General features: G+C 48.5%; 2 protein-coding genes across 4 annotated transcripts in view; one reads left to right on the top strand and one right to left on the bottom strand.

Moving 5' to 3' along the window:
- Nucleotides 1-14,263, top strand: part of SLC45A1 (solute carrier family 45 member 1) — a 29,428-nt gene extending 15,165 nt beyond the window's left edge. For 2 of the 3 annotated variants that reach the window (XM_053997422.1, XM_053997424.1), the window contains 9 exons: nucleotides 4,702-4,776; nucleotides 6,586-6,998; nucleotides 7,994-8,086; nucleotides 8,532-8,756; nucleotides 9,767-10,506; nucleotides 11,655-11,808; nucleotides 12,856-13,032; nucleotides 13,688-13,893; nucleotides 13,964-14,263. In XM_053997422.1, the coding sequence (XP_053853397.1) occupies nucleotides 6,596-6,998; nucleotides 7,994-8,086; nucleotides 8,532-8,756; nucleotides 9,767-10,506; nucleotides 11,655-11,808; nucleotides 12,856-13,032; nucleotides 13,688-13,893; nucleotides 13,964-14,245 (2,280 nt within the window). In that variant the 5' untranslated portion in view covers nucleotides 4,702-4,776; nucleotides 6,586-6,595 and the 3' untranslated portion in view covers nucleotides 14,246-14,263. Of the gene's footprint in view, nucleotides 1-4,701; nucleotides 4,777-6,585; nucleotides 6,999-7,993; nucleotides 8,087-8,531; nucleotides 8,757-9,766; nucleotides 10,507-11,654; nucleotides 11,809-12,855; nucleotides 13,106-13,687; nucleotides 13,894-13,963 lie in introns of those variants that run through there. The other variant, XM_053997425.1, reaches the window with a different exon arrangement.
- Nucleotides 14,264-20,660: 6,397 nt separating this feature from the next.
- On the bottom strand, nucleotides 20,661-21,694 carry MRPS16 (mitochondrial ribosomal protein S16). The gene is given in 4 exon segments (XM_053997426.1): nucleotides 20,661-21,125; nucleotides 21,204-21,461; nucleotides 21,534-21,595; nucleotides 21,597-21,694. Coding segments are annotated over 4 exon segments (543 nt in total). The 5' UTR covers nucleotides 21,680-21,694; the 3' UTR covers nucleotides 20,661-20,985.
- Nucleotides 21,695-24,632: the final 2,938 nt, after the last annotated feature.

The raw sequence follows: 24,632 nt of genomic DNA, 5'->3' as shown, positions 1-24,632 counted from the left end.
AACTCATAAGCCCTTCATTAATTTTTTTCCCTTTCCTCTGCCCAACTATACCAGAGGAGAGTGAGCGAATGACTCTCATGGATGCCTGGTGTTTGGCCAGTACCAAACCATGACAAGTGTATGCACAGGTCCCTCTGCAGACACAGAAACCCGGTAATTCATCAGGCCTCTTCTTCCTTCAGTCATTGAGCATAGATTAATCTTTGCTCCAGCATTCATGTGGCCTTTGGGTGTTCTAAAGCAGCAGCCCCTGAATACCAAACAACTTCCATGGCGAGTCTGTTTGCTACAGACTTTGTATCTCTCCTCCTCAAAACATCAAGTGGAAAAGAAGCTGCTAGTTCCAGATGGATCACAGAATGACATCGCGGATCCACTGACCTGAACTGAAAGATCTTTTAAATTAATTTTAAGACAAAAGGAGAAAAAGAAACACCCAACACCACAGAACCGAAACCCTGCTCTTCAACAGGGAGAACAACATACTCTCTGTTGGTGTCTTGCACAGAATTTCACTCGACTGGAGCTAATGTCTGCTTCAGAGGAAAGGATTATGGGGACAGTAAGAGAGGTTTCTAAGAAACGGAGGAATGGTCTGATCTGAGCAGAGCAAATAATGAGGCCTGCTGGCAAGTGAAACAGAGCCTAACATCAAGCTGTAAATGAGCAGAGATGAATATGCTGTTAGAAGCTGCTTTGTGGAAGGACTTAACAAAAGTGTTTATTGAATGCAAACCATCTTGCACCCAGAGAAGTGAGGAGGGAACAGTGCAGATTCATAGCAGTAGGCATTCACCACCAAAACCTGCTCTTTTGAACCTGATGGGTTAAACTAGTACAAAGTAAATGAGTAACTTTACATTTCAACAGCAATTTATGTGCAAACTCACAGAGGAGAGATTTGTGGTTTCTGTTTTGTCTAAAGCCTAAAGGATGCTAATAAATGAATGCACAGCAGGAATTGCTTTTGTTCTCTCCTTTGTCCTTACCCTGGGAAGGACTAGAGTTAATTGTCCCACTGTCCCCAAGTGGACACACTGTGCTAAATGGTGTAAGAGTTAATCTGTGTAAGTTTTGAGCAGACAATTTTATTTAATTGACCATGGAATAAGGACAAGTTTAATGTCTCAGATATGTTTAAGAGGAAAAATCATTGTCTAAAATGGCCATGACTGCCTGCTAGCATTAACAATATAACCCACTCTCCATGGCCAGGTGGAACAAAAAGCCATCCTCATGACAAGGAATGGGACTCTTAAATACTGTTTCCATCTTCCCAGTGTTTGCAGAGCTCTAGCACACGGGTGGTGGGAGCAGGGGTTGTTGTGCTGTATTCTCAGTTGTGGTCGCTGCAGGGGTGGCTAAGCCTGGGTCTTCACCAAAGCAGGCAGTTAACAGCTGTGGCTGTGTGACAGCCACAGTCCCAGCCATGTAGCTGTCCCTGAGCACCAGAAGCTGGGTGAGAAGTAGCTGGTGTTCCTACAACTACTTCTGATGGCAACGGCTTCTCCCAGCACTGTCTCTTGCCCCACCTGTCTGATCGTTCTGGCAGCAGACCTGCCTGCTCATGTCCTCTTACCAGCTGTGCCACCTGGCAGGACCTACTTCTGTTCCTGTCCTTCATCCTTAGGGTTTCAAATCTTCTTTGTCTTCCTTTTTATTTTTTTTCTCTCTGTTTTTTGCCTTTTCTGCTCAGAGCATGAAGGAGCTTTCCAGTGGCTGAGACACTGGAGGCAGGTAAATAAAAGGGATGCTGTCAACCTGTGGTTTTGAATGAGAATGTGATTGTTTTCTCCCAGAGCAACTGCAGTGATTTTAATCGGTTCGTTATGAATGTGGCTTCTAAAACCAGTTTGTTCACTCAATAGGCAGCAAGTGGAGTAGTGAATATTGTGGATATTGTGGATGAGACCTGGGTGCAGACACAGCATCCTGTTGTGGCCACAGCCATGTGGATCAGCACTGAGGAGTGGCATGTGGCAAGGCTGGGTTGGTGGAGACCCAGAAGCTTCATATCTGGGGAGGCAAAAGAAAAAACTGAGCACAGACAGGTGAGGGACATCCCAGTACCAAAATAGCTTCAAATCTGCCAGGAGGACTGGGGATACAGTATATGTCAAAATGGGGAACCTGCAGCATCCTCAGTAGAAGCCTGCAATGGTGTCTGGCACGGAACACGTTGTTTGGGACAAATAAGTGTATTTTTGAGATTATTCCATTACTCAAGTATGACATCTGTGACACTGGATTGACTCTCTCATCTCTGTTTAGTTTATTTTGCATGAGCATTTTGACAGGGGAGAAGGAGATGAAAAGGTGAACTGTATCAAATTGCTGACAACAACAGTGCAACAATGCCAGTGCATGACAAGTTTCTTGCTCAGTTTCACCTAATCTGGCACAATCAGCACATACCTTAGGGTCAGCTTAGGAACAAGACGCTTACAGAGAGCTCTCTGTTAGAAAGCAGTGAAGGGAAGAGTTTTGCTGGGACTGCAGACATGCTGTTTGGGTTGTGGTTTTTGAGGAAGAACATTTGAGGGTGGGTGAGGAACCCACTTTTCATTAAGTACAAACCCCTTTCTGCCCTGCAAATGTCATGCTGTGAGTCAACAGCCCTAAGTGTTGTACACAGGTCCCTTACACTGCTGTTTAATTACATAAACACTGATGAAGAATACTTGACCAATATCATGGCCAAACTGACATAAAAAAGTTGAACACTGCAGATCAGGTGGCAGGAAATTCATGGAATAAGAATGTGCAGTGATCTCTCATGCCTGTCCTTGAGTGCTGCAAGATTATCCCAATTTCTCACAATTTCTTGTCAGGCTCTATATGAGCTTGTCCCCTAGCTGAACCCTATTTGCCTCAGACTGTGCTCTTTGGCATCTTTTCCAAATGTGATTGCACCCTCTATCGCATGAATTAGAGCTGGTTTTCTACAGACAAATACCTTTTATTCCTACTATGACTACTGATTTATGTGCCATCTTCCTGCCACAATAAATTCTACAAGACCTAAATACTAATATATACTAGGGATTCTTGCAGTGTTATGGTAACCCGTGAAGATAAAATTAAGAATGTGTAATGATTAAGGCTCTGAATTTTAAGTTTTATTTTAAAAGTAGAGCAGACTGCACTACATAATTACATCTTTGTTTGCAAACCATGAGGAAATTTGAAACACAAGCCCAAAATATGGCACTATAAAATAAAATTGCCTAATTTCTTTAGCCTAGGAAGGGGAAGACTGTTAAATAGAGAAGTGCATCACGTTGTATGGCATCTGCTCTACAGGCCTATCAAAAAATATCTCTGTACCCGCTAAAAATCTTACTATCACGATCCGCCTCACCAGTGCCAAGTTGGGAACGAGCAGCCGCATCTGTCCGGGGCGGGAGTGGCTGCAGCGAGCGCTGCCGCACCGCGGCCGTGCAGCGGCGGTACCGCCGTGAACCGCGGGGCGATTCTCCCGCCCGGCTCCTCCTGGCCCCGCCGCAGCCGCGGGGCTCTCCGCGGAGGCGGTGCCGGTGCGGGGGCGGGCGGGAGCGGCGCGGGCCCGGGACCCTCCCGCGGCCCGGGCGGGGGCGGCCGCTGCCGGCGGCGAGCGGCGGGGCGGGGCGCGGCCGGTGGCGTCACGGCGCGGCGCAGTGCGGGCCGGGCGGGCAGGTGAGGCGGCGGGCCGGGAGCGGCGGCCGGGCCGGGGGCGCGGGGGTGGCTGCGCGCCGGCGGCCGGGGCGGACGCGAGGCCCGGGGCCGTGAGGGGCCGTGAGGGGCCGTGAGGGGCCGGCCTCGCCCCGGGGCGGCGGCGCGGCGCTGCCGGCGCGGCTCCTGCCCGGCCGCCACAAAGGATGGGCAGGCGGCGGCCGGGTCAGCACCAGGGTCAGGGCCGGCCTTCCCCCGCGGCGCGCATGACTCTGGGGTTTTGGCAGCGCTCGGTACCCGACGCGGAAAAACTGGAAGCAGATTCTGCCAGAAAAGTAGACTTATTTTTGGCGTAGCGGTGCCAGGAGGAGCGGTGAGGGCGGACGACCCTGGCTGCCGAGCACATTGCCCGAGCACACGCGTTTGTGCGGATAGCAGCCGGCAGAGCCAGCGTCGCCTTCCAGACTGATGTGCAAGTGTTGGTATAACAGACGTGGGGTGCGAAGAATCCCAAATAACTATTGACACTGAGGGCTAGCAGCCACACTGAGGGAGAGGGTTCCTGCCTTGCCGCTGTTGTGATCACCGAGGGCAGGTTTGAGATGTCTTCCTGTGAACAGCCAGTAAGTTGAGGAAAATGGGGGATTGAGGACATAGGCTCAGTTCATAGTTTTACACTGATTTTCTGCTGGACCAGTGACATGCTGTCAATAATAGCCTTTCATTTCAAGTAATTGCAGGTCACCACGTGTATTTTTGAGCCATGCATGGGGGGCGGGTCTTTCCTTATAACACTAAAACATTGCCATTTATGACTTGGGATGCAATTGCTTTGCAATACACAGTAAAGAGCAGGAAGATAAAGGCGCATCTAGTATGAAATGAAACTAATAGATGAAGATAAGGAGATAACACTCTCTGTGCCAATGGCAAAGTATAATAGTGAAGGGGGCTGCTAGCTCATCTTCTTTGTCATGGCTCTGTGAAAGAAAGGGTTTGTTAGAGCAACTGTCATGAATCTGATTGGGTTTTCGTTATGTCTTCTTTCAGGTATCTCCTCATTTTTAAAAAATTCTCATTGTGAGGAAATCACTTTTCCCTGGAGGCTGATAAGTACTTTGCAAAGTAAGTACTCTGCTTGTGAGAGACATGGGTCATAAGAAGTTTTCAGTAATTTGGAGGAACGGTGTCAAGGGGAACACTGGTGCAGACGCCTTCACAAAGTCTCCATATGCTTCTCTTTCTGCTGGTCCTTGTATGGGACTTTGGGGCTAATGAGCTTTCCCAGCAAGATGGGAAAGCTGTTGGTGCTGTGTGAGGTGTGGGCTGTCAACATGTGCAGCTGGGATTATGAATTGCCCGTTCTCTCTTGCATGATACACACCTCTTCTGAGGAGAAGCAGTCTCGAGCAAACCCTTGATACAATGTTAGCAACATTTCAATAGATGTCTTCCCACTCTCATCCTTCCTTATCCTCCTTGTCCCCCAAATGCACTCAAGTTACTCCAACTGCAGTCTCCTGTGAGGTGCTTGGCAGTCAGTTTTGTATTGTGCAGCGTCTCTGGATCCCTGCATGGAGCTGAGGATTGGTCATGCTTAACAATGCTTGGCTTAGCATGATGGTAAACCTGGGCTTGTGGGGTCCTGCTGTTGGTAATAGTTGGGGATCTACAATAAGTTGTGGCTTTGTGTAGACCGAGGGCTACAGGAAGGGAGAGCAGTGTATGAAATGTGCCAGATGAAGAAGCAGAAAACATGAGATTTAGGGGAGTGCTGTACAGCCAAAGAGTAGAAGACCTGGGAGTATTTTCCCCAGGGAAGCTGTAATCAAAAAAGTAAGAGACTTGTTTTACTCACTAGTGTGCAGTTGTGAGGGTTTTGTGAAGAGGGATGGGGTGATGTGGAGCTGTTCTTGTGCAGCAGCAGCTTTGGTCTGTGGGCAAGGAGGCGTAAAGAAAAGGTCAGACTTCACTCATGAGCTGTTTCCATTTCTGGCAAAAAGAATCAAGAAATCACATGTGGTTCGTTTATGCAGCAGATCTGTTGGCATCTATCTGATGTGCTATTTTGGAAACCATTTGGCTTTTTTAGCCACCACACTGTGCAGGCTTTGGCTACAGGAGTGATTCTGATGGGATCCAAGGTGCCTATTCAGCACTTGGGAACCATTAAGCATTGAAAGAGGAGTAACAGTTTTGAGGGTGGTTTGTTGGGTATGTATCTTCTTCTCATGGTTCAGTTCCTAATGATCACGCCCCCTCCTTGCAGTGGAGATATCTCTGCTAAATTCAGGAATGGAAATAGGAATAAAACCAAACTTGGTCATTGAGAAAAAGGTGTTGCATTAAGCCTCGGCCTCAGCACAGGCAGCAGGAGTGCTGGGATCGGTAGCAAAAGGATTTCTTGCCAAAGTGATTTCATGTTGCAGCAGGGGTCTGGAATCTGCTGCCAGGCCACAGCTTTGCATTATTGTAAACATAGACTGAGATTATGATTTATTTTTTTAGCTTGAGCGAGTTTAACTCAAGTGAATTCTACATAAATGTAGACCCTTCGCTGACCCATTGGGAATTTCTGGGAAGTGTGATTGACTTTAAATATTTCAATCTTAATCCCCCGTGGTAGGCAAATACTTAGGTAACCTAGACAGTATCTCTGGTGTCTCATTTGTGCAAAACTCCCAGCTCTTCTACTCTTTGGCTGTACAGCATTCCCCTAAATCTCATGTTTTCTGCTTCTTTGTCTGGTGCATTTCATACATTGCAGGAGATGTGCCCATAATGCCTTCCATCAAGAGATGGAAAGAAGAGGTTGTAACTAACACAAAGGCCACACTTCATATGTGAAATGTTGACAAATGACTTGAACTTCAGTTAAAAAAATTAAGCAAAGTTTCTCTTACCTCCACCATTTTCTTCTGATTTGTCTTCCAGACCCCTACCCATGATGATTCCACCATCTGCAGCCAGCCCTGTCAGCGATGCTGCACTCTTGTCAGGTGTGGCTTCTCAGGAAGTCTGGAGGCCACCAGTTCCAGGCTATTCTGGGCTGCCCACACGGCACATAAGTCACCGGGCCAACAACTTCAAGAGACACCCAAAAAGGAGAAAACACATCCGGCCTTCGCCGCCGCCACCGCCAAATACTCCTTGTCCCACTGATCTGGTTGACTTTGGGGATCTCCAGCCTCAGAGGTCTTTCTTGGAACTCCTTTTCAATGGGTGCATTCTCTTTGGGCTTGAATTCAGCTATGCCATGGAAACAGCCTATGTTACCCCTGTGCTGCTCCAGATGGGGCTTCCAGACCAACTGTATGGAATGGTGTGGTTCATCAGCCCTATATTAGGTAACTTTTCATGGTGCTGTTTCTTCCCTCTTATTTTTTCCACTATGGATTTTTTAAATTTTTTTTGTTTGAAGCACCTCAGCTGCTCATGAGTATACACTCTTGAGGTTAAGTAGTACTAATAATAATTTTAGATAAATAGGAGGACAATTCTTGCTGTGCCCTGCCTGAAATAAGAGAAACGTGCTCAAAATATCTGTTCTTTTAATAGCTTCTCAACCTCTTAAAACTTGTGTGAGGGTAACCTTTGGTTGCTCTGTTCCTGTACTTAAAAACAAGCATAAGAAGATCATTGTATCCATTTATATCCCCATGAAAAAAAGCATACAGAGACAGTTTTCAAGGGTGTGTGAAAAAAAGCAGAGTGGGATTGCCTTCTCCTGTTTAACTTTCTGAAACAAATGAGGTGTTCCAGTGATGGAAGACCATCGACCACTGGTGAAAGAGGCATTGAATTACTTGCCTTAGCACAGAGGCAGGGCTGGGAGTGTATCCATTACTATGGATACCACTTGGAAAATTTTGTTCTGCCTGTTCTTGTACTCACAACATATGCTTCAGAAGAAGAGATAGGCTCCTCCTAACAGGCTGGCACAGATTCATACAGGCATCTTTCCTACTTGCATATTTGCTTACTGCTGTTTTCCAAACTAATCCTGCAGGGGATCTCACATCTAATATGGGATGAATGAAATAGCTTGTAAGGAGCAGAGTGCTTAAGAATGTGTAACTTGTACTCTGACTCTTCACCTGGTGTCAAACTCTGTGTTACTGATGCACAGTGAAATGCCCTGCAGTGAGCAGCAGCACGTTCTGTTACTCAGTCCTGTCCTGGGCAATGCCAGGCAGTGTGCTGTGTGTGTCCCTGGGTGACTGGGGATGTCACTGCACTGTGGTGTCCTGCATTAACTGCCCTTTAAGGCATGCCTGTTTTAACTCCTCTGTGAAACAGGCTTCTAGAAGAATCCTGTTCATTGGTGATTCCTTTTTTCTAGGGTTTTTGCTACAGCCTTTGCTGGGAGCCTGGAGCGATAGATGCACATCAAGATTTGGGAGGAGAAGACCTTTCATTCTGGTTTTAGCAGTAGGTGTGTCGTTTAGAAATGATGGGCATAACACTTAAAAACTTTGTGCATCTCTCATCTGTGACTTCCCTTGTGGCACTAAGCTGAACAAAATGCTCCTGAGGTGTTGGGTGTTGTGGGTCTGAAGAAGATGGTGAGTGACACAGCTGATGCTTTGGCAGCTGGAGATCCACACATAAAAGCTTCTCAAAGTCTGAAAGGATGTTTTGAGGGTCAAGAATGTGGATGTTTTTAGCCAGAGTAAACTCTAGACATTTGTTAAGCTCGAATAGTGGAAAAGGATTATGTGTATCCTATAAGCCACACTAATTTTCCAGGCTGCATTGATATGAACAAGAGCAATAGTGCTTGCTGCAAGGCTGGGCAGGTAGAATAATGCTTTTGGAGTCTGGAACTCTGCAGGCTTGCTTACAAATAGTGACTGATTTTGTTTTGGTTTTGTTCCCAGGAGCGTTGCTTGGGCTCTCACTTATGCTGAATGGGAAAGATATAGGGAGTGCCTTGTCTGACACTGAGAATAACCACAAATGGGGGATCATCCTTACAGTCTGTGGTGTTGTCCTCATGGACTTCAGTGCAGATTCAGCAGACAATCCCAGTCATGCCTACATGATGGACGTGTGCAGCCCAGTGGATCAAGACAGGGGCCTCAACATCCACGCTTTGTTAGCAGGTATGTCTTCTTGGTGCTTCCTGGGAGATGTGAACCCTGAGTAAACAAGCCCTGCTGTGAGAAAGCAGGGTGTAAACACTGGTCTTTTCCTGAATAAGCATAATGACCAAATACTGAGAGGTATCACTGATTAACTGTAAAAAAAAAAAAAATCTACTTATTGTAAAAGGCTTTTGTAACTACCTCAACTCAAACAAGATACAGTCTTGAGTTATTCATCTGAAGGTCCCTCACAGATTTTGTAAGACCTATGGAAACAAAATTTTCCCTTGAGGGAGGAGGTTTGGCTTCCTGCAGGTGTGGAAAATGTGTCTTGTAGTTGCTCTGTTGGAGGCAAAAGTGCATACTGGGTGCTGTTGATCCCTCACTGCTGTCATCTTCAATTGCTGTGCTGCCCTGTTCTAGGAGACTATTCCACACTCTTGAATGTGTTTGTGAGTAAGAAAGGAGAGTGTTGTAAGACTTTCACCATGTGAATGGAGAGAGAGGTGCTCTCAAAACTTCCCTGTTCGTCGGTAGTAACACAGTGGCAGTTTTGTACACTGTCAACACAGTGCTGAGTAATGAGCTTGCTACACTTCTGAAGTGATTGGATCTGTCTTAGTTAGATCTGCATTCCTCATATGAGGAAAATGGATTTTCACTTTCAGGAAAACAGTCTTAGCTGAATGATTGCAGAGCCTTGTCACAAGGCTGGTGGACACTTCTGTTTACGGACTGAAATAGCTAAAGGTAAGGTGTTTTGTTCTTGGCAAAGAAAAATTATAATTTTAAATTACTTGTATCATCACTTTCACAGCACTTTCTCCCTCTTTCTGTACCGTGTTGGTACATCCAGGCTGTCCTTGTGGCACAGCTGTGTTTATTAGTGCATTTGAAGTGGAAAGGGGTCAAATGGTAAAACAGAAATGTCAGATTCTACTCATGATTCATTATACAAGTGATGCTGTGCTGCTACTGACTTGTGGGACTGGATAGGGAAGATAATCTTAGCTCTGTTTTTCCACCAGGTCTTGGAGGTGGCTTTGGTTATGTTGTTGGAGGAATACACTGGGATAAAACCAGTTTTGGAAAAGCTGTAGGAGGGCAACTTCGTGTCATCTATGTCTTCACCTCAGTTGTACTGACTATTGCTACTGTGCTGACTCTAGTTAGCATTCCAGAGAGACCCTTAAAGTCCTCTAACAGGAAGAAAAAGGTGATGAAAAGTCCAAGTCTTCCTCTCCCTCCTTCTCCACCTTTCTTCTTTGAGGACAGTGTAAATGAAAACTCTGCTTCTCATAACTCAGCTCACTTACATGCAAGTTTTACGAGTCCTGTTTCCCCCATGAGCCCACTCACGCCAAAATACGGGAGTTTTATCAGCAGAGACAATTCTTTGACGGGACTTAATGAGTTTGCATCATCCTTTGGGACTTCAAATATTGACAGTGTGCTTATAGACTGTTTTACAGGCGGGCATAATAGTTACATGACACTTCCAGCTAGTTTGTCCAGGCAGCCTGTCAGTGTCAGCTTTCCTCGGGTGCCTGATGGCTGTTACCATGGAGCAAATGGAATTCTGGAGCAAGGGGAAAGCAGCTTAACGTCAGGGTCTGATAGTGATGTGCTGAGAGTGGGCTCACTGGATGCAATAAAGCCACGGTCATCAGGGATCTTGAAAAGACCTCAGACCCTGGCCATTCCAGATGCTGTAACAGGACACTGCCCAGAGAATAACAGAAGAAGAAATGTAACCTTCAGCCAACAGGTAAGAGCAGGAAATCAATGATACGAGCATGTAAACATGAGTGTTATTAATCTCTTCATATAGTTTTAAATACGTGGTGCACAAATTATTCATGAAAGACTCTTGTGACAGCTTCCTCATAAAAGTTATTATGGGAACAGCACACCTGCTATGACTCTATCAGTAAAGTAGTGGGCAGAGTGTGAATTATGGCTGACAGTCTGTCAGCTGCTTTTGTTAAGATGGCAGAAATGGGAATATCCCACTCTTAACTGCGCCAGTTGTGAGAGTTAGGTCAGTATTTTTAGTCCTGCTTCACTACCAAGGGAGCTACCACATGAATGCAGAAAAGGTCACGTTTTTATTGAGCCTGTATCTTCCCTTTCCACAGAAAGACCTGCAAAATAGGGCCAGGGATAGGATTCTCCCATGAGCTTCTCCTTATGGCAGTCATTACATCTGGCTCCATCAGGGAGGTGAGCTTTCCCTTACTGAGGGATAAGACTCTGACCTCACCTCCCACTGTTGGTGATAACTTGGAATGTCTGAGACCTCTGCATGCTGGCCCATTTTTTTATGATCTGGGATGAGGTAAACAGTCCTCTGTTATTTTTTTTTTGTTTGGTTTGGGGATTTTTTATTTTATTTTAATTTTTGGGGGTGGTGGCTTTTTGTTTGTTTTGTTTGTTGTTGCTGTACTTTGACCCATTTTGTGAGAGCAGACTTTGTTAGGGCCAGGATTTTACATACTGGGCACACTGAGATTGAGCATTGAGGTTAGCAAGCAATGATAATGTGTTTCAATTAAACTCATCCTCCTCTTCCTCAGTGTCTCTAAACTTCAGGATCCACATTCACCTGAAAGTGGGTACAGCTCCTATAAATGCAGTGGAATTTATGCATTCCTGCTGTGCCTGTGCATCTGAATGTGGTTACCAAGTCCCCTGGTGAAGGGATCTGGTTCAAGCATACTGAAAGCTACAGTGCAGTGCTGCCATTTGTCACTTGTTCCAGTCCAATACACTTCTTAATCTCCAAGTCGACATACTCCAGCAGCAGAGTTTAACTTTCAGATGATCAGATAGGTATGCAATATTGCATACATCTACCTAAAGGATGTTTGTGCTTCCCTTACTGTGCTTGTTGACCTGGCAGTTCTTATGGTGCAGGTTGCTAATATCCTGCTGAACGGGGTGAAGTACGAGAGCGAGCTGAACGAATCGGGCGAGACCTCGGAGCAGCCCCTGTCTGTGAAGCTGCTTTGCTCAACCATCTGCCACATGCCCAAGGCTCTCCGTAACCTCTGCATCAACCACTTCCTAGGTACTCCCAAAGCACCCTCTTGCCTTCACCAGGGAGGGCTCTACCTCGGGTGAACCTTTTTCAGTATTTTATCTATTGCTGCAATGGCTGCTAACAGAGACAACTCGATTTCTGCCTTATAGAGACTAATGAGGTACCTTCTTAGAACACTTAGAAAGGGGAAAAAACCCCAAAACATCCCAGCAAAGCAGTAAAGCCTGTGTTCCTAGAAAGGGAACAACAACAGCCTAAATCAACACATCTTAAGGGGAATGTTCACACCAAGCAGAGAGATTAGTTGTATTTCCATGCTTACACCCTGAGACTGGCATTCACTTTCCTCCCTTTGACTGCTCATGTACAGGGGTCCCAGAACAGGCTGAGAGGAGGTGTGGAACATGGCATTGCAGGAGTGCCTGTAACCAGTACAGTATTACCTTTACTCTTAACCAGTGTGTGACTGGTGTTTAGGAAGGGCTTGCAGTCATTCCACTTGACACTAAATTGGACTGAAGGGACCAGGTAATTAATACTCATTGGCTGTGAAAAGAATTAGGGGATTGTCTACATCAATGGCCTTGGTGCCAATTTGTAGGAAGAGTTTTTAACTGTGTCAGAGGTACTCTGGAGGCTACAACCATGACATAAGAAGCACTCCTTCCAGTCCTATGTGGGAGGATAACAGCAACCTGAAATTACTACGGGATGAGCCACTCTGTTAAACTGAGTGCTGTGTCCTGTCAGAACCTGAAGACAGCTCAGACTGCTCTCATCTATTTTTCTGTCTTGCTAAACCAGTATTTTGTGGCCTTTAGTCAGCCTTGAGGTTTCCACTTAGGAATTCAAATGGTAAATCTTGGTCTTTAAAAGCCTGAATGTCTTTAACAAACATTGCAGCATTATGCACGAGGAGCAGCGGTCTCAGATAAATGTGGCTGGATATTATGTAACAGGTTGCACAACCTGTCCTAGGGTGTGATTTGTAATATAGCTGATAACATCCATGTAAGCTTGCAAGGGGAAACAGATATTCTGAAATCCTAATGGGTTACTTCTCTCTTCTTTCAGGGTGGCTTTCATTTGAGGGGATGTTACTCTTTTATACTGACTTCATGGGAGAAGTAGTGTTCCAAGGGAACCCAAAAGCACCTCACAACTCAGATGAGTATCAGAAGTACAACACTGGGGTCACCATGGGCTGCTGGGGAATGTGCATCTATGCATTCAGTGCTGCTTTTTATTCAGGTACTTGGTACAGTCGTCTTAACTACTGCTTTGGGAAAAGAGACATTTCTTAAAAGTGGTGATTCTGCAAGAAGTAAGCCAGTGTTTATGTTGCACACAGCCTACTACATGGCACAGGTGTTGTAGCAGAATGTTCTTTTTTCACCCTATTACCTCTGCTACTTGGCTTGGCCTGCACTGACAGCAGGTGAGGTCAACAATCCAGAGAGGTCACATCTCTCTTAGGATGTGGTTCCTTTCACAAGTGACATTTTCAAAGTACATGGAATGCAGAGAAACATGCAGTCACCATTGGCACAATTCTGGTGCAGCTCCACCCAGTCAGTGCCTGTGTGTCCCAGGCAGAGCACTCAGGTGTCATGTGCCACCCCAGCACTTTGTCATGTATGTCATGCTCTGCCTGCCCTCTGGGACAGGGGCACTGCCAGGCCTCAGCTCTGCCATGCCCTCTCTGCAGACAGGGCAGCAATGCTGCATCATGGAAGCCAGATTTGGAAGGGTCCTTGGCACTCACGTGCCAGCCACCAATTCCCCAGAGGTGCAGTGTTTGTCACCAGATGTGGCTGCCTAAGCAAGGGTGGACCCCTCAGCCCCACTGACGGGTGGCAGTGGGGCGGGCTGCAGTTCACCCCAAAGCTGTACCATTTTCTTGCAGCCGTGCTGGAGAAGCTGGAGGAGCGGTTTAGCACACGGACCCTGTACTTTGTGGCATATTTGGCCTTTGGGCTGGGCACGGGCCTGGCCACGCTCTCCAGGAACGTCTACGTGCTGCTGTCCCTGTGCGCTACCTACGGCATTCTGTTCGCCACGCTCTGCACGCTGCCCTACTCCCTGCTCTGCGACTACTACCAGAGCCGAGAGGTGAGCCCCGGGCTGGGGAGGGGCCAGGAGCCCCGGGACACCCCCTCACTCTGTGGCTGTGTCCCCGCAGTTCGTAGGCTCGCAGGCGGAGGGCACGCGGCGTGGGATGGGCGTTGACATCTCCCTGCTGAGCTGCCAGTACTTCCTGGCGCAGATCCTCGTGGCCCTGGCCATGGGGCCGCTGACGGCGGCCGTGGGCAGCGCCAGCAGTGCCATGTACTTCTCCAGCCTGGTGTCCTTCCTGGGCTGCCTCTTCTCCTCCCTCTGCGTCACCTACGAGCTGCTGCCCACCGAGGAGCTGCCACCCGCCGAGGAGCAGCGGCCGCTCCTGCCCCGCGCGCGGAACGAATGAACGCGAGGAGCTGCCACAGCCTCTGCTGCCTCTTTGCCTCACCCTTGGCCTCCCTATCGCGACAGGACGGGCTGTGCCCCCCTGGGACGGCAGCAGTGGGCTTGGCACAAGGAAAGAAAGGTCTGCGCTGGCTTTGCTGAGCTTTCCCCTGCCTGTGGGAAGGCGAGGGGTGAGTCAGCGGCGCCTGGCACCGCCCGCCCTCCCCTGTGTGTGCTCCCGGGGCCGCGGCAGCAGGAAGCGGAGGGGCCGTGCCCTCCGGCTGCCTCGTGGTGCTCTTATCCCGGGGGTGGCTGCCGTGGTCCAGCGTGAGGCAGGAGACCCGCAAGTCTGGTGCCTGGGCAGGACAACCTGCCGCTCTCGCTGCTGCGGACTGCCACCGCGGGGATGGTGACGTGCCGGTCTGGGGGCAGAAGGTGCCACCTCCTGGCCAGGCAGAGCAGCCCTGGTCGCCAAGGGCAGTGGCGATTCCTGTGAGGCCTTTGGGAGCTGCAGGTCCAACCTGCCCGTGGAAGGCCTGGCTCTGGAGGGTGCTTTTCAAAACTTTGGGAAGGCTGAGAGCAGCTTGGGTGATGTCAGTCCTCTGTCAGGTGCCACGGGCTTCTGGGTGCACAGAGCTCCCACCAGCAGAACTGCTACACGACACCTCTGGGGCTGGCAGCACTGTGGCCTGCCTCCCACACCCCACTCCGGAGGTCCTGGCTGTGGTCCTTGGTGATGTTTGCCAATACTTGCATATTTCCTTCCTCATTAGAGTTTAATTAAGACTACAGGAGTTTGTGATGACTTAGCAGGATGATTTGTCCATAATCCAATTTAGCAGTTGTCCATAACCTAGTTTTGGGGAGAAAGGTCTTTTCCCATCAACCTCCCTTGGCCAGAAGGTTACTCTCAATAATTGTATTCATAAGAAAAACCATTTCCATGGAAGCCTGCATCACATCATTCTTGTTTATACAATTTTACCTTGGGACATTCTGAAGTCTGTGGATCAGTGACTAAGTGCTTGTCAGTTACAGCTGCATCTTCCACATCTCAGTGAAACCAGTAAAAGGGCTTTGGGTTTCATTACCTGAGAGATTGCTTAATTATTCTGATTTTAGGAGGTGATGTGTGAGAATTTTTACAAGTTCTAGTTAAGGCCAGGAGTTAATTTTAAGTCATTAATAAAACTATTTCTAAAGCCCCTGTCAGTCTGCCCCTCTGTTTGCATGGCATCCCTGTAGAGATTATATTTGGTCCCTAGATCCAGAAGAAGGATTTTCTCTGGAGAGTTGCTCCTTTTAAATGGGTTGTACTTCACTGTTCACCTAAGTTGATTCTCATCTATGATGCCAAGGTGAAATAATATGTGTAATCTTTAGTTGTTGTGGCTTACTGTAATCCAGTGCTGAAAGCATAATACATATTTTGTAAGAACCCCTCATTTTTACCATCTGTTCCCAGTTATTATATTTTAGAAGCAAGTTTCATATTACTCAGCATTGACTTAAACAGAGGAATACTGCTGAAATTACGAAGTCAAGCACTCAGAGATAAAGCACTGTCAGACTGATGAGTACATTCATCTTTCATTTCTTTCTTTGGGCTTACATGGTGTCACATCTGCAGGAATATCTGTGCCATTTCCTTGATTATGAGACAGCTGTCTCCAAGAATGTTCAGGACAAAGCTGGGACAAAATAGCATGAGAAACAATGGCATTTGGCATTTCTGACAATCTAAAGACTTGACTTTGGAGAATTATTTTTATCTTGTTAATCTGCTTTGTAATCTTAATTTCTCTTCCTTCTCAATCTTTTAAACTCAAAAATTATTTTATTTTTTGTTTGGTCCCCCTAGCTATATGTGGAATTCGTTCTTAAAATTTTTTTCCTCCTCTTAAGTTTTGTAGCTAGTCTTATTGCACTAAATGGATTGTGAGCACTTTACTTTTCCAGGTAGTTGGAGTTGCAAATCATTTTGTTTTAAGTGAAAATCTTAAAAAAATTCATAAACCAATGTATTTGATTATAATGTTTGTCTCCATTTCCCTCTGTAAATAATATCAACTACATTTATGTAGTTATAAAACTATTGCTATGCCTGTATGCCTTGCCCAACAGACTCTATATTACATTTTTCTATTTTATGGGATATGGACTTTATATTGCATATGTATTTATGTAGTGGTACGTACATAGTACTTTTAAGTCAACATCAGTGTGTGATAATTTGGGGCTTTGAGCAATACTAGTGGTGTCTGGAAAAAAAACAGAGCCTGTCACCATCATGCAGAGTTAAAAGTTGCACCAAATCCTTAGAAACAACTTTAAAAAGAGGCATTGCTTACTTGCTTATTCTCTTCCTTTGTCAGACATTTTGTATTTTACAGAAATTACTGTATATGGTCACTGGTGAACTGTGAGCTGCAACGTGATGTTTCCCTTCTGGAATCCAAAGGCTTCAGATATTCTGTTTAAATTTGCAAGTTACTGATTTTAAAAAGATGCATGAGTTCAGGCAGGAAAATGATTTTACACTGTGCTGTTTTTCAGTGATGCCTAAAGGTTAATTCTGATTAAGTCCATATCATTAAAGGTTGTTTCATGGCAATTATTTGTGGATGTTTGTAAATGTATTTATTACACATGTACAGAAGCAGGGAAAATGGGGAGAGGGATGGAGAAAAGACCTAACTGGTTTTCACATGTTTGTAATTAAGCTACCTGTAACCATTTCAGCATGTCTGCAGCTCACTCATCCTCTGCTGTGTCACTCAGAAAAACCTCATGATTTCAGGACTTCTGCTGTTCTTTGGTTGGAAAAATAAATCTTTTCAAGAAACAAATAGAATAAAATTTATATCTGTAAATATAGTATGTATCTAAGTATATATAAACTAAATTGGGAAGTATTTAAAAGAGTTCTCTAGTCAATTTATTTTCTACAAATGAGTAATCATTTTACACTTTATAAGATATACACTTTATTAAAAAACGAATTTGTATAAAAGGTAGCTTTCTTAATGTGTGTTCTCCCTCCCTCAGACTGGAAGACAGCCTCAGGAAGAGAGGAAACTTTTATTTGCCATTATCTCAACAACACCCAAAAAAATGAGTAAGTCCAATACACATCTTGAGAATTCTTTGAGTACCAAAGGCTGAAATGCCAAGGCACATCTCCAACATCTGTTTATCTAAACAGACATTTTCCAAACCTGTGTTGGTATTTCCTAATTATTCATTTAGCCCAGCTTTTCTGCAGGGGAGGATTTTGTGGATGTTCACTGGGGAAATGGCTGCAGCAACTTTCCATTGCTGTTCCTGTGCTCCAGGCTGCTGCTTCTGTAGCAGGGTCAGCTGACAAATTTAGGCTGCAACACAAAAGACAGCAGCAAAAGCTGCAGGGCAGCAGCACTGGGGCAGCCTGGAGGTGTTTCATTAGAACCCTTAAGTGGTGTTGCAATGCTTGCTGTGTTTGAAGGTTCTGGGCAGTGTTCTACTAAAGAAGTTTTTAATGTTGAAAGCCTTGCCAACACTCTGTCTCATATATGCCATGCAGAAATAGTAAATGCATGGAATAATGAGAAGTTTGGGTGATTGCAGCTTGCTGCCCCCAGCCACAGTGCTGGCCAGGTTCTCTTTAGCTCTGTAAGGCAACAGCACAGTAGCACAGTCCAAGGCCCAAAGAGGGTTAACAGTAAACAAAGGGGAGGTTACTTCATCCTGTGTGGAACATGGAAGTCTGGGGAGCAGGAAGAAAGTAGGCAATGAGGAGCATTAATGAGATGAATTCAAATGCAAGATATGCCCAGAGTAGCAGTCTGCAGGCTGGGGAGAGTCTGCAGTGGGGGTGATGCATTATCAGCCATGTATGTAAGATTGTTTTGTTCTTGCTTTTTCTAGGATCCAGGGATAGCTTTCTCTCAAAAAAAGATAACAAATCTTGTTGCAATAGCCAATGGAACAGCCAGCAGAGGAAATCACAGCATTAGAGCAGAAATGAAGATTTTGGGTTGTGTGAGTACAGTGCTAACCAAACTTACAAGAGCTACTTAAACATGAGGAATGTACAGAATTACTGTCAGTGCTGAGAAGAATTACTGTGCTGGAGGTCTGAGCTTCACCCACAGCTTTCTTCAGGCCTGGCTTTTGCTGTGTGCCAGCCTGATGAAACCCAACTCTGCTTCTGCTTTATGCCTGTTCCTTTCAGTTATTTTTGATTTACTACAGGGTTTTTTTGTTTTTTTTTTTGGCCCACACAACTCTTTGGGGAAGAGGGGATTGGATACAACTCAACTCTGTCAGAACAATGCTTCTTCCTACCAAGAAAGGAAAATGTTTGCTCCTTTTGCCCAGGCTCTTGCTGTGAAGTATTGAGTGAAGTGTTTACAGCAACACACCCTTGAACCTATATCCCTCTGCACTCCACTATTATCTACAGCCCCCTTAAGCAAGAGGGGCTCTTCACAGCTCCAGAGAAAAGCATCAAATAATCTTTTGAAAGGTGGGTTCAGTCCAAAGTGTAAATGGCATTCAGTGCTCACAACTACCTGCTACTGGTTTTCTCTACCAAATTCCAGAGGCCTCAAACACACCCTTTTCCCAGCCCTGCACCTCTCACCATCTGCACAGTGCTAGAAATGTTCACTGTAATTTGTTCTCAGCCCTCATCTGCTGTCAGCATCACAGCAGCTGAGAATTATGCTTTATAAGCCCAGCACATCCATTTTCCTCTTTTTTTAGAGCTTGAGCTGTCCTGTCCTGGTGCACAGCACTGTGCACAGAACCCACAGCTTCCCCAGCAGGCTGCCTTCACAGAGGCCCAGAGGCTGTGCTCTGCAGCACAAACTGTTCTGAGCCACATGGAACAGTCTGTACATCTGGAAATAGTCATTAATTTGGTCCATAGGAAAAGACAGACCCAGTACTTCGTGGACAATGAAGAGGGAGTTAGGTGAGGCACTGCCAGACTCTCCCCTTAGGACTTCCTTCATTTACCTCCTGTTAGCACTGAGCCATGCAAGATGAGTGTGTGATGCCAATGTCCCTCACCCTCCTGCCCTGCAGAGCAGCCCCAGAGCTCTCAGTATGGGAAAGGGCACAGAAACAACTCTTTTACTGCCTTGTGGATGCTGTGGGATTTCTTATTTAATAACAAGGTAAGGTTGAGGTGTTATGTGGGCTTTGTTTTGGTTTTGTTTGTATTTTTTAAATTGGGCCAAAAGCCAGGGCTCCACGGAACTGTCTAAAAGAAGCATTACAGACAGACCTTGTGTTCAAAGGGGAAAGCTCCAGAGAGGAAAAGCTGTGTGGTACCTGTGGATTATGGTAAGAAAAACACTACTGATGCCAACCTTCCCCTTGGAGCAAGGAAAGGAAATCTGGAATAAGCTAGAGAGGAATTTCCTAGAAACCAGTGCACCAGAGTGCACTTTGCATTTTAGAGAAAATGTGATGCTGAACATATCACATGCATGGAAGAAGAGGGAAGTGTAACAGAAAAACACCACTTTCCATAGCCTCACTCACTTCCAAGAATAGCTTTTTAATCACCTCATCTTTCATCCATGAGCAGAAATAAAACCACTCTTTCTCAGTATTGTGAGAGCAAGCCAGGCCCTTTTCTTAAAGTGTTTTGTCAACTCATCCTCTGCTGGGCTGGTTACACTAACAGCTTTATGGAGATGCAACACTGGAAACCTGTCTTTGCCTGACATCTGTAGAATCGTCTAAGAGTTGCACCAAAGGAAACCCCAAAAAGCTTAGGGGTGCATCTAAAGTAGGAGAGAGATTTGGTGGCTTTCTTGTCTCTTGGAACAGGATCAAATATGGGATTAAATAGTAGGACTTGTAACTCACTCCCCCAGTCCCTCTTTATGTAAGACTGAAATATTTCTCCTTTGCTTTTAAATGAACCAACAGGCCCAGAACCTCTCTGGTGGTGGGTCTGGGACACATCTGTGCTTGTTGGGATTTTTTGGAGGCAGACGCCCACTCAGGGCCACAGGCCCCTGGGCACAAACACCGGCCCTTTTCCCTGTGAAAGAAAACTGGCCAGCCCAGGTTCCTGATGTCTGCAGGGTGCGCTCGGGACTGTCAGGGCAGCACAAGTATCTGCACCTCTGGAGAAAGTAAACAGAAAACCAGCTGCACTTCCCTTTGCATCTGCCTGTGCCAGGCCTGCCCTGAACCGCTGGACTGCTCTGTGACAGTAAATCACAGCCAGGAGTCAAACACTGCCAAGTGGAGCAGGCCAAAGGCAGAGGATGTGCCACAACTGCAGGCAGAGCGCTGGAGCCAACGGCGTGCCTGGGGAACTTCCTCCTGGAATGCCTCTGCAGCTGCATCAGAGCAGCAAAACCTCTTCTGTGCACAAAATGTGGCAACAGCAAACCTGGATTGGGAGGAGTCCAGAGAAAGCAGCACACGGACGGTGCAGAGTGCAGAGGTAACATTTTAATGGGGTCGGATGCACCGACAGGGCAGAAATCCTCGGGTCCGGGCAGGCTGCAGCAGCCCCGGGCCAGAGCGAACCCGGGCTGGAGCAAACCCGGGCCAGAGCAGTCCCGGGCCGGAGCGGCCCCGGGCCGGAGCGGTCCCGGGCCGGAGCAGCCCCGGGCCGGAGCAGACCCGGGCCGGAGCGGTCCCGGGCCGGAGCAGACCCGGGCCGGAGCGGTCCCGGGCCGGAGCAGTCCCGGGCCGGAGCAGTCCCGGGCCGGAGCAGACCCGGGCCGCTCGGGACCCCCCGGCCGGGCCGTGTCAGGGCGCGGTGCCGGTGCCGGGCTCGGCCGAGCCGTCCGCAGGGGCAGCCTCGGGCTGCTGCTCGCGCTGTCGCCGCCGGCGCAGCCTCTCGGCGCCGGTCACCGTCATGGGGTGGAGCGGCAGGAATCCCGCCAGCCCTGCCCGGTAAGACGCGGTGAGAGCGGGAGCGAGCCCGGGCCCTCCCGTCCCCATCCCTGCGCCCGCCCCAGGCCTACCCAGGAGCTTCTCGGCGGGCCGGGACAGCTGCGCGCCGCAGCCCAGCCAGTAGCGCAGCCGCTCCAGGTTGAGCCCCGCCACTTTCTCGCCGTGCGCGTTGGGCAGCGGGTCGAGGCAGCCGAGCTGCTCCAGGTACTTCCCATCGCGGGCGCGCCTGCTGTTGGCCGCCACGATGCGGAAGAACGGCCGGTTGGTGCAGCCCCCGAGCGCGAAGCGGATGACGACGTGGCCGCCGCGGCCCCTCAGGAGGCGGCTCCCTGCGGAGAAAGCGCGGGGCGGTCACGGCCGGGCCGGGCCGGGCCGGGCCGCTCCGAGCCCGCCGCACTCACCGAGCTGCACCATGGCGGCGGCACGGCCCGCGGGCGGCGCGCGGAGATGACGTAAGGGGCAGGAAGCGCATGGCGGGGCCCGCGCGGTGGCTGCCGGGAGTTGGAGTCTGTTCGCAGTGCCGGGCAGTGCCTGACCCTCCCGGCATCCCTGAACGAGAGAATCCAGGGAATCCAGAGAATCCAGAGAAACCAGAGAATCCAGGGAATCCAGGGAAACCAGGGAATCCAGGGAAACCAGAGAAACCAGAGAAACCAGGGAAACCAGAGAATCCAGGGAATCCAGGGAAACCAGACAAACCAGAGAATCCAGAGAAACCAGACAAACCAGAGAATCCAGGGAATCCAGGGAAACCAGGGAATCCAGGGAATCCAGGGAATCCAGGGAATCCAGAGAAACCAGGGAATCCAGAGAAACCAGAGAAAGCAGAGAATCCAGAGAAACCAGGGAATCCAGAGAATCCAGAGAAACCAGGGAATTCAGAGAAACCAGGGAATCCAGAGAAACCAGAGAATCCAGAGAAACCAGGGAATTCAGAGAAACCAGGGAATCCAGAGAAACCAGAGAATCCAGGGAATCCAGAGAATCCCTGAACCCCTGCGCTGGACGGGACCTTGAGCATCATCCGCTTCCCACCCTCCCTCCCTGCCAGGAGCAGGTGTTGGAGCCCTGGTCACTGAGAATTCCAGCCTTTCTGTGCTGCCAGGCACTGACCCCCAGGAGAACACTGCACTGAGCTGGGGCCGTGGAGAAGCTCCCAAAATGGAATGATAGAACTGGGATTGTGGCTGTGGAGTTTGAATAGAAGTGTGTAAGGTCACAAGGTGGAAAACTTAGAGTTTAAGGGTTTAGAATATAGGAATATATATAAAGCAAGTTTTAGGGTGGAGGTTTTAGGAAAATGTCTCATTCTCCAGCCCAAACCCTCACCTCTGCCCTGCTCTGTCACATACTTTATTTCCAGAGGTGCATTGGATACAGATCTATTTTAAAGTGCCTTCACTCGAGGCAGCCACTTCAAAGGAGGAAAAAACACCACTTCAAACAGGAGCCAGGAACAGGCACAGGAGTCAGTGGTGCAGATCAAGTCATGGCCTTTCTGGGTCCCACACCAGGAAAAACAAGAGGAAATGTCCCTCTGCAAGGGCACCAGCATTCCCCTTGGGCTGTCACAGCTCATTTCTTCCCTGACCCAAATGCCACCCAGGACCACACATGGATTTTGATCAGCTCCAGGGGACAATGTTGCTCAATTCTTGTCACTTTTCTGCTCCAATCAAGCGGCTCTGTGAGGACACCAGGACACAAATGGCTGGTTTTGGCATCATGGAGTACCTGGCCTCAGCACAGGGGTCCTGCTGGAGGTGTCAGAGAGGTGGCACCAGCCGTGCTCCACCCCCAGGCTGCCTTAGCAGCACCAGATGGGGCACGTGGCGGGGGGCTCTGGGGCCCCACTGCCCAGGGAGCCAGGGGGAAGCTGCCCCTGCAGCGAGGGCAGGCACAGAGGAGATGCAGGAGTCCAGGGTTTGGGCTCTGAACCACCTGGAGCTGCCCAGTCCACCCTGTGTGATGCTCCATGGGGGAACGGGGCATCTACGGTGGGAAAACACCAAGTTATCTGCAAGATTTAAGGAAGGATTTTAGCCCTGGATTCACACCCTCTGTGTTGCACAAAACCCAGGCACAGATCTCAGTGGAAGCACAGTTTTAGTCCTTTCCCATTCCCACTGTCCAACGATCAGATTTCATTCAGGCATCCAGACCTTTGCTGAAATGGAAGGAAATGGTTGGGGTTTTCTGCTTTTTGAGCTTTTCCCTCTCCATCTGACTGCCCTAATTCTGCACATCGTTTGCACCATCCAGCAGCACTCCTTTCACAGCTCTCCTGGCTCACACATGCTCCTGCCCCTCTGTTTCTCCCATTCACCCCAGTGAGCCTCATTGCCCTTCTGCCTTCCCACCCAGACTGGCAATTAGGACACTGTGCTGCTCTCCTGATGAGCAGAGCTTTCCAGGGCAGTGGGGACCAGCCACCATCAAGGTCTCAGTGACAAGGGCTGCATGAAACATCTGCCAGCAGGGTTGGCCCTGGGTGTGGGTCCTGCAATCCCCGGCTGTTAACAGAGCCCCAGACCCCAGTGCAGGCTCCCTGCACCTCCAGCACCTTCCCTTCTCCCAGGGCACATCCCAGCCCTGCTGCTTTTGCTCATGCTGCTGCCCACTGGCACAAAATCCTGACAGAGTCTCTGTCTGGGCATGGCAGGGTGCGATTCCCAGCTCCTCTGCCCAGCACCTTCCTCTCAGACTCAGAGGAGCGATCCCTCCCCTGCCAGACACTTCACAGACGAGGTGGTTCCCTCCCTGCAGGCAGCAGGGTCAGGCTTCAAAGCTGCTCCTCCAAAGGAAGATCCCAGAGTGAGGAAAAGGCACCCCATGGACAGGCTCTGTGTCGCTGTGCAGACCCGATCCTGTGCTCACCTGCCCTTGGGAATCCAACTGCTCACTGCTCCAGCACCACCTGGCTTTACCTAGGCAGCATCTTGGATTCTCCAAGAGCCAAAATGGCAAAAATTATATTGGAACTTTTCAATTGCTTTAGGTTTTTCCTAAACCCCAACTTTCCTCTTAGTAAGTGGATTGAGAGAAAACATAAAACGCAAATAGAGGGAAAGGACGTTTTCCAGATCTACCTTTGCTAATGCAGCCCTGTCCCGTGCTTTTCCTTTTCCTTATGAACTGCTCGAGCTTCTTCAGCAGAGGGAGCTCCAGCTTTACGTTTGACCCCCTCGCCTTTCCCGAGGATTGCCCGGAGGAGCTGGGAGCGAGCTCCTGCTTCTGGAGCCTTCCCTGGGCAGCAACACCCACCCATCTCTGCTGGGTGCCTTTCCCTGGAGATCCCCACCCACCTCTGCTGGGTGCCCTTCCCCGGGCAGCAGAACTCACCCTACTTTCCCTGGGCAGAACTCACCCACCTTTCCCCGGGCAGAACTCGCCCACCTTTCCCCGGGCAGAACTCGCCCACCTTTCCCCGGGCATCCCCCCCACCTGGGCAGCCCCATCCAGCACCAGCTCGAAGGACGCTCCCGCGCTGCCGAAGCTCA

This window comes from Vidua macroura, chromosome 23, assembly GCF_024509145.1.
Source record: "Vidua macroura isolate BioBank_ID:100142 chromosome 23, ASM2450914v1, whole genome shotgun sequence".
In the NCBI taxonomy this organism is placed as follows: Eukaryota; Metazoa; Chordata; class Aves; order Passeriformes; family Viduidae; genus Vidua; species Vidua macroura.
Note: the sequence above shows the minus strand (reverse complement) of the source record. Positions and strands in the feature narration are given on the sequence as shown.